At 41.1% G+C, this 16,648-nt stretch overlaps 4 protein-coding genes across 4 annotated transcripts in view; 1 reads left to right on the top strand and 3 right to left on the bottom strand.

Moving 5' to 3' along the window:
- The window catches only part of Sema2a (Semaphorin 2a), a 633,246-nt gene extending 621,244 nt beyond the window's left edge, over positions 1-12,002 (top strand). Inside the window, exons 10-16 of the mRNA XM_076183625.1 lie at positions 1,302-1,478; positions 1,968-2,092; positions 2,538-2,689; positions 4,444-4,635; positions 4,799-4,970; positions 7,637-7,708; positions 7,852-12,002. Coding sequence (XP_076039740.1) covers positions 1,302-1,478; positions 1,968-2,092; positions 2,538-2,689; positions 4,444-4,635; positions 4,799-4,970; positions 7,637-7,708; positions 7,852-7,932 — 971 coding nt within the window. The 3' untranslated portion in view covers positions 7,933-12,002. The remainder of the gene's footprint in view (positions 1-1,301; positions 1,479-1,967; positions 2,093-2,537; positions 2,690-4,443; positions 4,636-4,798; positions 4,971-7,636; positions 7,709-7,851) is intronic.
- Positions 8,069-14,098, bottom strand: LOC143029232 (uncharacterized). Its single transcript, XM_076191877.1, has 2 exons — positions 12,793-14,098; positions 8,069-8,286 (listed from the first exon to the last, which is right to left on the bottom strand). Exons 1-2 carry the CDS (start codon positions 14,096-14,098, stop codon positions 8,069-8,071), a joined length of 1,524 nt encoding a protein of 507 aa, XP_076047992.1.
- A 27-nt stretch (positions 14,099-14,125) lies between these two features.
- LOC143029231 (uncharacterized) lies at positions 14,126-14,548 on the bottom strand. The gene has a single exon (XM_076191861.1). The coding sequence runs from the start codon at positions 14,546-14,548 to the stop codon at positions 14,126-14,128; it is 423 nt and encodes a 140-aa protein (XP_076047976.1).
- Positions 14,549-14,721: 173 nt separating this feature from the next.
- On the bottom strand, positions 14,722-16,047 carry LOC143029229 (uncharacterized). Its single transcript, XM_076191845.1, has one exon. It carries the CDS (start codon positions 16,045-16,047, stop codon positions 14,722-14,724), a length of 1,326 nt encoding a protein of 441 aa, XP_076047960.1.
- Between the last annotated feature and the right edge of the window lie 601 nt (positions 16,048-16,648).

Genomic DNA, 16,648 nt, shown 5'->3' with positions numbered 1-16,648 from the left:
AAAATCTCGCGCCGCTGTCATGCGTTATATTGGTTTAGTCAGTGGAGAGGTGATAGATTAAGGTATTGATGTTTTGTTGCCCAGAATTTTGTGTATGGTCAGCGCTGTTTAGGATGTGGGGGGGGGAGGGGGTTAAACGATAGAGTAGATGGTTGTTGCAAGGTGTTGGGAATGTCCTATTCTTAGCCGCACTAGTGCCGTTTCAAAATATTATGTTGATGCGAGGACAGTCATGGTCGTGTGTGAGTTTCATTTTTAGATTTGTTGGATGTTGCTTCTTGCTATGTTTAGCATTGTTGATCGGTCTGTGACTGCTAGTGGAGTCGAAAGAATAGGATGCCGCCTTTCAAGCCGCCTTGTCGGCTTCTTCATTGTCGGGAATGCCAACATGAGATGGCACCTAGCAGAAGGATACAGATGTGAAGCAGGTGATTTGGATGATCCAAGAATGGATTTTGTGGGTTTGAGGGTGGAAATTGCATGTAGAATATTTCGTGAATACAAGGGAGGGGGAAGGGGGTGGATGATGCAATGAAGATAGCAAAGTTCAGCAGTGATGTTTGAGGGGATGCACAGTGGTTTTCTCATCGACCTGAAGGGAAGGACGCCTGACCTGCATAATTAGCCCTATGGAGACTTTCCAAATTTCGTAAGTATCGAAAGCATGACTGCCGAAGAAGGGGTGGAGGAGGGCGTGGCCTTTCGCCTCGTCAGTCGTTCAGCCAGAGAGGTTATTCGTCACGTTTGGGCACCGATCAGGCTCGTAAGAGAGGCGTTAAGCGTGCACAAGTAATGAGAGTAATGAGGACCGTTCAGTGAGCTAGTTTGCGTGCTGCCCGTCAAAGGGAATTAGTCCCGTTTTGCCACGTTCCTGTCCGCCAAGCAATTTCGACGCCCTCTTTGCCTTTATTAATTAGTTCGTCGCCGCCGCTGCATGCACCATGCAACACAAGTCACGAGGGTCGACAGCTCGGGGAGTCGAGGTGCTTCGCTCTGGCTTCATCCCCCTTAGAAGATCGACATTAACTTGTCAGGGAAATGTGCTGGCTGAGAATAATTATATTTATTAGCAGTGCATGGTTTAGTGAAGACGGGAAATATGCCTACGCTGTCATGACATGTCCTGAATTGAACAAAACTGTCTTCATGTATAGCTTTAATGAAAGGGATTAACGAGATTGAAAGGATCACTCATTGGTAGAAGTGAAGTTAATTATATTCGTTTTGGGGGTTAAGAGATGTCAAAGATTGTATATGAATATGAGCCATGGAATGTATGTAATTTTTGTTTCCTATTTCAGACAATGTGCTAACGTTCCTGCAGTCACACCCTCTTATGGATGAGGCAGTGGCCCATGAACACAACAAGCCTGTCTTCTACAAGAGGGACCTCATCTTCACCCATTTGGTTGTTGACAGAGTCAAGGGAGGAACCTATGGGAAAGAGACAACCTATACAGTCTATTATGCAGGATCCTGTAAGTATTGCTGCACCTGCTTGAGCACTATCTACATATGTGCATGTACATGCACTCACACACACACATGCTTTGACAGTGAAGTGGTACTGTTCTTGATTGCTAATTCAGTGATCTGAGTTTGAGTCCCACCTAGGGGTGAACAGATTTCAGCATCACTGCACAGTGAGTCAGCACTCCAACTCTGGTAGGCAAGGAGTTGGGGGTATGAATGTGTGTTAGGTCACAGCATTACCCATAGATCGGACCATATACAAGCTCTCATCCAAGAGGGTAATAGCTGTTGATCATGAGTCCAGCATGTGAACCAAGGCCATAGTGAATTCCACATACACACATGCATGTGTGAAAACTTAATATCTATTGTTTTTAATATTACCTGTTGTGAGTTGCATTCTTCCATGACTTTTGCATGAATTTCATATAAATTTTATTCTATTTATCTATTTATTTTTATTCCCACATTGAAATCACTCTATTCATTTTCAGTGGAGGGTCGTGTTTACAAAGTAGTGGAATGGTTGGGTGAGGATGGTGACTCGCATTCCGAACTGTTGGATGTCTACGAAGTGACTACTCCTGAGCCCATCAGGGCCATTCAGATCTCCAAAAAGGTGTGCAGTCAATGTTGTCATGTCATTTGAAGTGAAATGCTGGTATCTATTTTGCATATTGGTACACATGCAGAAGGTGACAGTCCCGTGCCCCTTGTCCAGGGGCTGGGTGAATCCACCACATGCATAACCTGAATCACAAAAACAAATGTTTGTTTATATGTGATGTGTATGTTTGTTTGCAATGAAATGTAAACATCATATTTCTATGTGAGGTTTTGTTTTAATGTGAGGTGTTTGTAGACATTGATAGAATGTGTACATATCTGTGTGTGATTGCATACATATGTTTATTTACTTGTGCATAAGTGCATTCATGTTTTGAAATTTGGAAACAGACACTGGTCTGTAGTTGTGCCTCTGAAAAAAATAATGTTCTTTGTCTTCAGTGAATACAAGTAGTCAAAATATTGCCAAAATAAAGTTTATCATTTCTCCCCTACAGCACAAATCACTCTATGTATCATCTGATACACGGATCCGCCAAGTGGACCTGTACATGTGCCATGGACGCTATGACAACTGCTTGCGCTGCTCCCACGACCCCTACTGTGGCTGGGACAAGGATGCCAATGCTTGCAAGCCCTTCCAGCCAGGGTAAGGACAGACATGGCAAAAATATCAGGTGGCAGTGGTGTTGTAATGGCTGTTACTAGTACATTCACAAGATGGTTCAAAAAATGAGTGAATGGAGTGGTTGTAAGTGAAGGAAGAAATTAAATGGCCCCAAGAGATGTTCTGATTGGGTCTATGTGCCTGTGTGTATGAATATGTGAGTATGTGTGTGCATATGGGCGCGTATGTTTGTGCATGCTTGCATATGTGCACGTGCAAGTATGTGAGTGTGTATGTGCAAGTATCTGGGCGTGTGCATACTTCTGTTCCTGCATGCCCATGCTTGTATATGCATGCATATCTGTACTTGTGAATTTACCTAATTGTAGTATACATGAAAGGAGCAATGCTCATTGGGTCCTGTTTTCTATTCTCTAATTTTATAACATACCTAGACTCAAATTCATGCAAGGTCCAACATAATCTATATCTTTGATTTCCAATTATCATATTTAATATTTTACGAGAGTGGTAGAGCCTGTGTTAGAATTAGAAATGGAGAGAGAGTGAGTGGTTTGAGGTAAAGGTGGGACTTCGCTAGTGATGTGTGATTTCGCCTTGGCTGTTTGATTTATACATGGAGGGGGTTGTGTGAGAGGTAAACACAAGGGTCATGGGCTGGGGATTGGAGATGGTTATCAGAGGAGGAATTAAGGAAGTTAGTGATGGAGTTTGGGAAGGTGTGTGAGAGAAGGAAGTTGGAGATAAATGTGGGTAAAAGTAAAGTGATGAGATGTACAAGAGGAGAGGATGGCAGCAAATTGGAAGTGATTATTAAGGAAGAGAGACTGGAGGAAGTGGATAGCTTTAGATGCTTGGATGCAACATATGGTCTTTCTTAATCTATTTCCATGACCTCTTAAAGTTCTCCCAGTCTTCTATCAATGCAATCTATCCCCTTTAGTGACCTGAACGCTAATCATGTCACCTCTATCTCTTTGTTCTTTCAAAGTTGGCAGACCTATTACCTCGTTTATCTGCCAGATTGGGGGCCAGTTTGGTTGCTGTCCTTACTTATATCCTTCACTCTGTGTGTGGACCATACTACCTATGCATATGGACATACCAGGGTTTTGATGAGTTTTTTTCATCATTTCTTCATCCATATAATGGAACACCACTTTAATCTTCTGCAGTAGTTCATATGTCTCTCCCACAATCCTGCTGACAGGTTGTCTTTTATCAAGACTCCCAAGTCTTTCTCCTCTTTTGGTTTTGTACTGTGATCACTTCCTGAATGCATGCATGTGTTTGCATATGGGCAAGTATGTGTGTGTGTGTATGGGTGAGTATGTGTGTACTTGTATGTGCATGCAGCGACTCCCTTGCTCCCCTAAATCCTCAATTAACACCCTCCCATAACATTAAGAGGGGGTTTACATGGTCTAACGGTTTGTCGAACGCTGTTCGACAGACATGTGTTTAAAGTGATGTGTGAACGGGGTATTTGGTTGTCGAACACGTTGTTCGACAACCACATACCCCGTTCACACATTACTTTAAACATGTGTCTGTTGAACCACGTTAGACAGTGTAAACTCCCTCTAAGACTACACCTAACAGACTGATCCCCTTTGAAACTACCACATTCACCTTGCCCCATTTTCTCATGTAAGGACCAATGACATATCTGCATCTGGTCCTGCAAGATTGAGTCATCTCTCTGCTGCCCATCAACCTTCCTCACCTCCATCTGGAGGTCTCAGTGCATTTAAGAAATCTGTCTTATTTTCCAGCTTGCTGCAAGATGTTACGGGCTCAACCCCAGGCCTTTGCGATGCTTGCATCTCCAAGAAGAAGATGGTTGTCACCTGGGGGCAGAGCATTCACCTGGGATGTGCAGTCAAAATGCCACAGCCTATTGCTCTTAAAGAAATCACTTGGCATCATTACTCCAAAGAGAAAGGGAAATACCAGATTCGTTACAGGTAAGGAAGGGAGGAGGGTTATAATGAATGTGCGCATTACCTTTTGTTATTGGAATGTATATAAATTATTCTTACCAAGTGAGTGCTGTATTGCAGAAATATTCTGAGGATAAAATGGTATTACTGTCACTTTATGACTTGTCATTTGAATATTTTTACTCAGGCCTGACAAGTACATTGAAACCTCTGAACATGGACTTGTTGTTATGAATGTCAACGAGGCTGATGCAGGACGCTATGACTGCAAGATGGGTGGTGACATTGTATGTTCATACAACATAACTGTAGATGCCCATCGTTGTACAGCACCAGCTAGAACCAATGACTTCCAGAAGGTGAGTTCATTAAATACACAATCAAATAACAAAACATACATTACTTGGAATACTTACTAACAATATACATGATCACTTGACTACACAAAATAATGACTTTTTCCCCTGTACGAGGAAGGTAGCCAAAGGCATGAATCCACTCTCACCCATTTCAACACCACATACTCCACTCCTGTTCACCACCCCTCTCTCCCTCTTTTCTTGGCTCCTCCTGGGTGATGGGTCATCCCTGCATCTCACCCACTGACCTGGGTCAGAAGCAATGTAGCAAGACACAGCACATCCACAGCAAGGCTGCTTCACTTAATTGGTGACCCTCCCTTCTCTCTCCTCTCATATTGAAAAAAAGAAGACAGAGCTGCAGAGTAAATGCCATGGAGATGCTATTGCAATCAAATAACAAAACATACATTATTGGGAATACTTACTAACATACATACATATACCAAGGCTTTTTCCCCCTTACTAGGGAGGTAGCCAAAAAGGAAAAGGCAAAATCATTACCACCCATTCCATCCCTGAAAACACTCCACACCCCTCCACCCTCCCTCCCATCTTAGCACCTCCTAGATGACGGGTCATCCCTGCACCCTGTCCACTGCAAGACACAGCACATCCACAGCAAGGCCGCTTCATTAAATCGGCGACCCCCCCTCTCCGTCCCCCCATATAAAGGAGAGGACGGGGAGAAATCCATTTGGGCTGCGTCAAAATTTTGCGCGCACACACTACCTCACCCCCCATCCATTCCACCTCATGCATCACAACATCTTCCATATACAACCATTCTCCATTTACCCCTGTCTTCTCCCGTCCTTCCTCAACAGACATTCCCCTCTTCCCCAAAGCCCACTTGACCTCATCCATCCATCTCATCCTAGGACGTCCCCTCATGTTCACTCCCTCCACATCTGCCTTCCATACCTCCTTTGCTAGTCTTTCTTCGCTCATTCTTTCCATGTGTCCAAACCATCCTAATACTCTTTAATCAACCACATCTCCCAACTCCCTTTCCACCCCTGTTCTCCTCACCTCCTCATTTCTCACTCTATCTAGCCTAGTAACCCCCATCATACTTCTCAGACACTTCATCTCAAACACATTCAAGCTCCTCTCTTATGTTCCATGTTTCTGCTCCATACAGTGCTGTTGGCACAATTACTCCTTCATACAGTCTCCTCTTAGCATCCATTCCCAAATTTCTATTCCTCATTACACTTTTTAATCCACCAAGGCATTTACTTGCTTCTCTCAATCTACATTCTACCTCCACCTTTTCCTGCCAAATTTGCACCCAAGTATCTAAACCTATCCACTTCCTCCAGTTGCTCCCCCTTAATGCTCATTTCCAGATTACTGCCACTTTCACCCCTTGTACATCTTATCACCTTACTTTTACCCACATTTATCTTCAGCTTTCTTCTATCACACACTCTCCCAAACTCTGTCACCAACTTCCTCAATCCCTCCTCCGATCCTGCCACAAGCGCAGTGTCGTCCGCAAACAACAGCTGGCTCACCTCCCACTTTTCTCCATTTTCTTTAACCATCTCCAATCCCTGACCCACTACCCTTGCATTTACTTCTTGCACTACCCCATCCATGTATAAGTTGAACAGCCAGGGCGACATAACGCATCCTTGACGAAGTCCCACCTTTACCTCAAACCACTCACTCTCTCCATTTCTAATCCTGACACAAGCTCTACTACTCTCATAAAAACTCTTGACAGCTCCTAGAAGCTTTCCTCCTATCCCGTATATCCACATAACCTCCCACAGTGCCTTTCTGTCTACCCTGTCTTAAGCCTTTTCCAGATCCATAAAGGCCCAAAAAACATCCTTCCCCTTTCCTATAGCTTTCTCACATATCTGTCTTACCACAAAAATCTGATCTACACAACCTCTACCTGTCCTAAATCCACACTGTTCCTCACCAATTACTCCCTCTGTTCCTCTCCTAATCCTCTCAATCAAGATCCTCCCATAAGCCTTCCCAACTACACTTAACAAGCTAATCCCTCTGAAACTACTACATTCACACTTGTCCCCCTTTCCCTTGTAAAGTGGAACTATACAAGCACTCCTCCAGTCCTCCGGCACTCTACCTTCTCTCCAGCAAACATTAAATAACCTCACCAACCAGTCCACCATCACTGTACCTCTTTTTTTTTTTTTTTAACAGAAGCGATAAACATGATCACTCGACAATAGAAGTTATTAAATATGTCCTTACTTTAGATAAGAGCAATAGGAAGGAGTAAGTAATTAGACTGAAGCATTGTAACCTAGGGAGCAGGAATGAAAATTGTTTCCAGTATAAAGGAACCAAAATACAAATGGACAAACACAAACATCATTCTAATTCTAACAAATACAGCTTTCGTATGTAACAGCCTTTATATGAATTGGAAAGGGAGTGAGTGAGTGGACTGCTGTGCCTTGTTGGAAATAATAAGTCACAATAAAAACGAATGGGAAGGAATGTCTTAAAGAAAATCTGATTACTGACAGTATCAGTCACTTGTCTTATATACATTACAGTGCTTTTGTTTAATGTGAGCTAATGGAGTCTGATATAACAGGTGAAAATTGTTCAAAAATAGAGCATTACAAAACGATTATTTAAGTTTAATTAACATATGTTATTTTCTTTTATAATAACAGGTTTACAGTGACTGGTGTCATGAATTTGAGAAGTATAAGTTAGCCATGAAGACGTGGGAGAGGAAACAAGCGGTAAGTAGCCAAGCTATGCAAGACAGAGTGGTAATGTTTCAGTTAGAACTGTAATATCTTTCATGTGTATTCAAGTACCAAAACCATATCCAAATTCATTTTGGCTTTACATTTGCTTCAACTATATATCTGTTGTATTTCAGCAATGTGCAAATCGCAACAACATCAGCAACCAGAATAATCATCCTAATGACATCTATGCCAGAAGCAGCCCCTTCGTTTGAGACCCAAGATTGGCCTGTATTTCAGCAATGACTACTACAACAGCTGCTGTTACATCTACAACAATCTCCCAACATCATCACCACCTCAACTGTATTTTATATTTCTTCAAAAGTACCACTGGGTACTTCTCCTGATCTACTGGATTGGCAGCAATTCATTGCCAATTTCTACTTTATCTGCATCTGTTTCTCCCTGCCCTGCTACTATTGCTTGAAGAAATGTGGACTGTCCAAAATGCTGTGCAGGAACTATATAGCAGCGTGTTGTTGTTTTCATTCTAATTTTCATTGGTACAGTGTCAAGTGAAGCTGGCTGTGCTTGAGGCAGTGTGCGAATAGTCACACAGTGAACAGCTGGTAGTGTTGGAATGCCCTTTTTATGAACATCATGTGGAGATGCTACAGTTATAATTGTTGGAGATACATAACCACCTCCTCCCTATCATCCAATCCCCCCACCCCCTTACACACACAATCCCAGTCCATCACCTATGTAACCCAGTCCTAAGGAGTTTCCAATAAATATCAACATTGATGCTTGTACAAACAGAATTTTTCTGTTGTAGGCTGTAATTATGACAAAGCAAGGGAGCCTCCTCTGTTGCTATTTATTGTAAACCAGTCAATATAGAGCTTCAGCATTCAACAGTCAAGACCTACCTGCTGGCCCTCTGATAAAGCCAATTGCACTTTTGACTTAAGTATGTAGTAGGAGGCACACATTAGGGTAATTGCCACACACAATCAGGGTACATGAATGTCTCCTTAGGTTTATTACATCTGTTATTCTGCTTCTTCACATATGCCTCTCCTTTTCCTGTGTCTAATATCTCTCCTACTGAAATGGTGAACCTGCTTCAAGAACTCCTCTGTTAACATCTGTTTTTCCTCCTACTTTCCCCATTCCTTCTATCCCTCCCACTGTTGCTAAGGCTGTTTACATGTAAGTTAGATGAAAAAGTCTGTGGAAATGGACACAGACATTATTGTGCTAATGTGAATATATTCAGGAATTGTATCATTTGTGCTCAAAGACAATCTGTTTGAACACGCAGCCTCTAATTTCTCCAAGATGATGAAAATATGAAGAATGGAAATGTTTATTAGAAAAATATGGAAAATGATAAGAGACAAATGTTTGTATGGTGCAATTTATGTAATTACAGTAATGAAATGGAAAATATAGAAGGGCATGAATATCAAGTGTACAGACAAATTTCACTCAACATGAGGCTGAAACACTGTATAGGACACACTCCTGCACCTCTGATCGATAACATGGACTGCACTAAGAATCAAGACCAAGCTGTAACTGTGCTTATGGACACATGTTTCTGTAATCTCTAAAAATTATGATTTCCTGACTTGTTTTTGTGACAAGGAAACATTTATTGAGTGTTTAAAAGAAGTGGTGCATTTAACTGGGATCTTGACTCGTATGTAGATTCCAGTATGGTATATGAAAATAGAGTGCCCCTGGTAGGTTTGATAGGAAAGGTTAAAACTACACAAGAAGAGATGTGACAATGTAGCCTAATGTCCCAACCCATTTTTAAATTACTATTACCCAAAGTTAGTTTATGAAAGACACGATCAAGAATAACATTGTGGTAGTTGTCATGGCATTATTGTAAAAATGGTAACCCTCCATATTTTCCCCCACATGGGTGATTGAAGGGCATATACATACATATATATATTTTTTTTTCCTAAGAAGTAACCTAACCACATTATTATCAAGAGTCAAGTTGGTCCAAACTACCTCCACTGAACTATGAAACTATGATTAAACTTCATCTTGTTTTTAGATTGCTCCTACCTAACCCCTCCTTGAGACCCACATGAACTGATATTCCTACTCCTCTCCTCCTCTTGCAATCAACAGCACCCACCACCCCCACCCCACAACCTTGATATCTGGAAGAGGTAAACGTTTATCAGGTACTCTCATCCATCCAAGTGTGTGAAGTAAAAGAGTTATCAGTTACTAAATGTTGACTTAAGATATGTACGGTGAAGGATGGTTGTTGTAAGGGACATTACATAGCGAATAAGGGTATGATATACACATCTCTACGATGGGACTTGGTTGATGATGTGGTCCAGGATTTGACAAAAATATAAATAAAAGAAAAAAAATATATATAGCAAGATTTTTTATCAAGAAAAGTCTTGGGCTTGTCATAGTGGTCTGGCCAGGAAACTACAGTTTCCTCCTCCTGAGTGTGTGAGTGGATATAGTGACTGTGATAGATATTAGTGAGGGTAGTGAATGTTGTAACTGGAAGGAGAAGGAAGCTGTATGCATGCTGGACTCTTACCGCCTAAAACAGCGGATGTGGTGAAATAGGGAACGATTCAATTCACAATATATTTTATACCACTGATTTTTTTAAGACTAATCTAAATCAATACTATGCCACCTCTTGAAGGGATAGGTTGTATTCAGTGTAAAGTTGTGCAGAATTTGACAAGCTAATTGAACGTGTTTATACATTGGTGGCAAGTAGTTCACTGGGTGCATTGTGAAAAACTGACTCTACTGATGTGATCATTCATACATTGAATAGAACTGTACAACCATCAAACAGAGTGTTATTCTTGTTTAATCAAGCAAACGGGATCCTCTCGGTAGAGTGGTTTTGCAAATACATTCACTACATGTGCTTCTCTTCATATTTATAAAATAAACAAGAAAAAATACTGCAAAAACATGGCAAACACTTGACCAGCTTCCTAGGTGGAGGTGGCAGAAGATTCATCACCGATCCATAATATGCTATGTTTGGTTTTCCTGTGATATGCGCCATTTTTGTAAGACTCATAATAATATTGATAGTAATAATAGTGGTAATGGAAAAAGCCAACATCAATATTGCACTCTAGCTGGATCCAATTCAAGAAAATTATCCTTTTTATGAATAGGAGTTTTTAGTAAGGTTTCAAATGGAGAGGGTTTCTATTAATGTATTTAATTGAATGTTTTTAGTGGACTGAGTGTTATTCATGTGTAATCATGATTGGATCCATCTGATGAGTGTGTAGAGCTCTAGAAATAGCTATATGCTCTTAGCCACACCTGTACAGTGGTTCCCCCTTCACTTCTGGTGAGATACCTCTGCGAAAATGTGCATGTGCACACCCACACCCACCCATCCACCTACCCACACAAAAACAAGTAGAAATAAATCTACAAGAGCTCCTTTCATCAGGAGGGTGATAACTTTCAATCATGAATCCAGCACATGATCCAAGACCATGGTAAATCACACACACACACACACATGCGCATACACACACACACACACACTGTCACACTCACACACACTGCTGTACACACGGTAGTGTGTACATATGCATTATACTCTTAAGGAAATGTGGCAGCTGGACATCACATGTGGCCAAACCAGTTGTCAGAGCTTGATAACTAATCAGGTCTCCTAATGTGATAGTCGGGTGTGATGTGTCCAATTAGGAGAGTTGGGGATGACCACTCTTTGTAACTACAGAAATGTAAATAGATTCGTGTCTTTGCTGTTTATTTCTTTTAGGCAAAGGATTTTCTTTTATTTTCTTTTTTCATTGTGATTGCTGCTTGGTGAAGATGGAAAGATGACTGATGTGCTTTGTTGGGGTTGTGACCATTTGGTTGGTTCTGAGTTGAGTAGTATGTGATTGATTTAGTAATAGTGTTTAGTTAAAGGTAAGTTAAATGTGGTAAGATCTTCTGGATTCCACTTTAGTTATCAAATGTTTGGGGGAAGGGAAAATGCTGAGCTTGTGCGTTTTTTTTTTTCTTTTTTTCTTTTTTTTTAAGCCGGGTTATGAGAGCAATGGTCGAAAGATCTTACTTTATTGTACAGTATTTCATGGCCACCTATGTTGTACTCAAATCTGCAATGGCTTTTGATCTTAAGTTTTAATGATATATATATATTTTTTTTTTCTTCTTTAAGGATTTCATTTAGAATAGTTTGCCAACCCAATGTTTGGTTTGTATATTGCAAGCAGCCACTGATGAATTTGTAAAGCAAGATGCTATTCCTGTAAAATAAAGATCTCTTTTCTAAGACCATGTATATCATTGACCAGAGAGAAACTTGTTTTCCAACTTAACCAGAAGTATATTTAATCTAGTCACGTGATCTGGTTCTCTCCTACCCTGCAAAAATCTATGGCCCCTAGAGTGAGATTTTGTGAAGGATGGTAAGATATCTAGTTTTGTGTCTTGAGTATGGAGACTGCATTTTTGAAGAAACGAGAAAAAAAAATAATACATATACCAAAGGCTTTTTCCCCCTTACAAGGGAGGTAGCCAAAAAACAAAGGCATAAACCACTCCCACCCATTCCATCCCCCCATACTCCACTCCCCTCCACCCTCCCTCTTATCTTGGCACCTCCTGGATGACAGGTCATACCTGCATCTCGCCCACTGCCCTGGGTTTGAAGCAGTGTTGCAAGACAGCACATCCACAGCAAGGCTGCTTCATTAAATCGGTGACCCACCCCTCTCCGTCCCCTCATGCAGAAAAGGAGATGGGGAGAAATCCCTTCAGGCTGCATCAATTTATTTCTCATACATAGTCCCTCACCCCCCACTTCCATGCATCACAGCATCATTCATCACAACCATTCTCCATTCACCCCTATCATCTGTCCTCTCCCATCCTTCCTCAACAAAAATTCCCCGCTTTCCCAAAGCTCCTTTTACCCCATCCATCCATCTTATCCTAGGTCACCCCCTCATGTTCATTCCTTCCACCTCTGCTTTCCACACCTCTTTTACTAGTCTTTCTTCACTCATTCTTTCCATGTGTCCAAACCATCCCAATACTTAAGTCAGAATACTGAAGTCTACCTTTGACTCTCAACAATCCATTAGAATCTAGAAAGGGGTCATATTTTATCAAGGAAGAATTTCTAGGAAGGGGTTTCCCTTGAGACAAAGCATTTCTTTCATTCTCATAACTTTCTTTCTGAACACAGATCAAAATATTGTCCTTTGCTTTGATCAACTCCTCATAAGTGAGAGGGCCAGAATGTTTTGTGCCATCAGGTTTGCAATTAATAATGAACCTCTTAACCCAGGCAACAATATTCATAACTTTGCTAAATTCACTATATCTACTAAAGTCAAATACAGATGTGGCTTTCTCATTAACAGTCAAGGCTGTTCCCTCTCCCTTACTCTCTTTACAGGTGTGAGCCAAAATGTGTGTCTCATCATCAATATTAGCTCCAGCATGGAAACATGAGGAACTAGATAACCAATTGGGACCCCCAAGCCACATGTTATTTGAAATTAGTTGATCAGCCAAAAGACCTCGGGTCATCAAATCAGCGGGGTTGTCTGTACCAGGGCAATGGAACCAATTGCTTGGAGATGTTAATGTCTGAATTTCAGTTACTCTGTTAGCAACAAACATCTTCCACCTATTAGGATTACCTTTTATCCAAGACAGAGCAACCTTAGAATCTGTCCAGCAAACTAATCTTACACAATCATTCAAACGTAGGGCAGATTTTACAAAATGACTGAGATGAGCACTCAACAAGGCTCCAAGAAGTTCCAACCTGGGCAACATAACCCGTTTGATGGGAGCTACCTTTGTCTTAGCCATAACAAATGATACATGAAACTCCTTATCTGATTTAGGTATATGTAGATATACACAGCTACCATAACCCTTTTCAGATGCATCACTGAAGGCATGTGCCTCTAATCCTACTAATAAACTTAAAGATGAATCTGGGTAATAACATCTATGGATTTCAAATGTCTTAATACTTTGAATACCATCAATCCACAGCTGACATTTCAGCTGCAAGTTATGTGATAGGATTTCATTCCATCCAAGTCCTAGATGCCAAATTTCCTGAAACAGTATTTTAGCATACATGGTGAAAGGACTTATTAAACCAAGTGGGTCAAACAGTCGAGCAATCAAACTCAATATATTCCTCTTGGTGAAATTCAAATTAAAGTTACAATCCAAATTAAGTCCCTTGAATGAAAACACATCCTTTGAAGTTTTCCAATGCATTCCCAATAACTTTGTAGTCTCACCAACTTCAAAAAACTGGTTAAGTTGATGAGTTAAACTCTTACTGTTAGAATTCCACTTGGACAAAGTGGATAATATACTCTGAGCTTCACGAAACATTGTATTGGCTTCTTCAACAGAATCTGCTCATGAGAGCCAATCATCCACATACAAGTTTTCCTGAAGCTCTTGCACTGTCACTGAAACAGGATATGAATTCAAATTATGTCTAAGAGTGGCATTCAGTAAAAATGGACTACTGGTGTTACCAAAGGGTACCCTTACAAACTTCATCACACGTATGGATTGTCTGCACTGCCACAAAAACCTATGAACATCCTGATCTGAGCGCTGAACTCTAATCTGTAAAAAGGCTTTGGTTATGTCAGCAGTCAAGCCAAATTTCCATCTTCGGAATCTTAGTAATATTTCAACTAGATCTGGGATTAGTGAAAGTCCATATTCCAAACAGCCATTCAAAGAAACACCATTAGATCCCACTCCTGAAGCATCAAACACAGGACTAATTTTTGAGGAAACACATTCCTTCATTACAGGTCTATGAGGCATATAGTAAATGGGATAGGGACCTTCCATTTCAGATTGAGGAACTTCTATGATATTACTGTCCTCATAACTCTTGAGAACTTTATCATATTCAATTCTTAAACTAGGGTTCCTTTCAAACTTAGAGTTAAGCGTAGCTAACCTCTTCCTTGCTCCAGTTTCATTTTCAAGCAGACTCAACTTAGAACCATCACTTTTCCAAGAGCAACCTCATACCTGCCATCAACAAACTTAACTGAATCCTCAAAATGATCTAACACTGGGTCTTTGGGAGACTTATCCCTCCCAGCACAAATTCCAATACTTTCAAGGCTCCAAAATTCATGGAGCTCAGATTCATTAACAGGTTTAGCAGTACTCATACACAACATCTGGTGAGATACATTCTTTTCCTGGGTTTTCATACAAGAACCAGACAATATCCAACCAAACACAGACTCAAAGGCCACTAAATCCTCACATCTTATAAGATTCTCTGGGGAAACAAAACGCCAGTAATTATCCACACCAATCAGTATATCCAAAGTGAGGTCACGATCACGTCCATAGTCATCAGCTAACTGTAGATGTGAAAGGGACTGCAAAACATCAGAGGGAATCCTTTGACGGCTTAAGGGTGGGCAAATGGTCTCAACTTCGACCGCTAATATTGAGTGAGGATTACCCTGAGTGTCAATCACTTTCACATCATATACATTCCGTTCTTTTCTATTTTGTGATTTCTTATTCCCAAAGGTTGAGTATGAAGTGTACTTAGATGTAACCCACTTGGGTTTGATTCTTCTAACAATATCATGGCTCACATAAGTAGTGTCTGCCCCTAAATCAAACATGACAATAGCATCAATAGATTTCCCATTATTAGTTAGAGTCTTGATCTTAGCAGTTTGCAACACAGTGGACCTCTTAACTCTCTGATCATGAGAGATGCCAACATGCTCAACAGTACCACTACCAGTATTGACTGCATTATTAACTTGTTCACTGGGGGTGTGGGCAACACCCTGTCTACTTGGTGAATTATTAGTGGCACAAATTGTTTTGCCTGTTCTACAAAACAAGATATTGTGATATCCAGAGCACTGCGCACACTTCAGTTTTCCTCTACAGTCCTTGGACATATGTCCTTTGACAAGGCACTTAAAACAAAGTCCTAGGGATTTCACTTTCTCTTCACGTCTAAGGATATCCAATCTCAATATCTGATTGCACTTTTCGGACTTGTGTCTCTTCTGACAAAATACACACTGTTGTGGTCCTTCTTCAGCTGACGTCTGCAAGGCTGAAGCCGAATTAACTTTTCTTCTTTCGAAATCTTGTGGTGCGTTGCTCTTCTCCATGGACAAATCCTTAAAAATCTCCGATCGTTCACGACGCTGGATCTCGGCTTGCAGAAACTTCATTAACCAGTCCAAATCGCCTTCACGTCCAGCACTTTCCCTCGACCACTCCAGACAGATGTCCTGTGGTAGGCGAGCTACGATGATAGGAGTCAACACCATGCCATACTGGTTACTGCTGAACCCAAGGGCTTCCAAACTTCTTATATGCCACAACAGTTGGTCTCATAACTTCCATAGGGAGTCACACTGATTAGCTCCTTTAGCTCTAGACGTCAAAGAAGCATTCATTAAATCCAACACATGGGCGAATACGATTCTTTCAGTGCTGCCAAATCTCTCTTTGAGTAGATCATATGCTATCTTATAATTTGCAGCGGTAAGCGCCAAACCTTGAATGGCAGAAAGTGCCTCTCCTCGAAGGAGGGACTGCAGGTATGAGAACTTGCTTATAACAGGCAAGTCACTCTGGTCAACCAGAGCTTCGAAGCAGTCCCAGAAGGGTTGCCACTCTATAGCTTTGCCAGCATATTTAGGGAGCTCTAAACTATGTAACCTAACCTCTGATCTATCCTTAGAAGAAACGGAGATAGAATCACTTACAACAGTCTTATCCTTCAGGCGCTTGACAGCCTTTGCTCTAATCTTCCTGGCGGATCTTTGAAACTTGTCAGTTTCATCTATATCTGACTCTACTTCGTCAGAGTTCAACTACAACTCCACTGCCGTCTGGTGCTTCTCAAGATCTGTAAGCCTCTTGTCA

The sequence above is a fragment of the Oratosquilla oratoria genome, chromosome 1 (assembly GCF_046742065.1).
Source record: "Oratosquilla oratoria isolate Oo_2021 chromosome 1, ASM4674206v1, whole genome shotgun sequence".
Classification (NCBI taxonomy): Eukaryota; Metazoa; Arthropoda; class Malacostraca; order Stomatopoda; family Squillidae; genus Oratosquilla; species Oratosquilla oratoria.
This window is presented reverse-complemented; position numbering and strand designations above follow the sequence as displayed.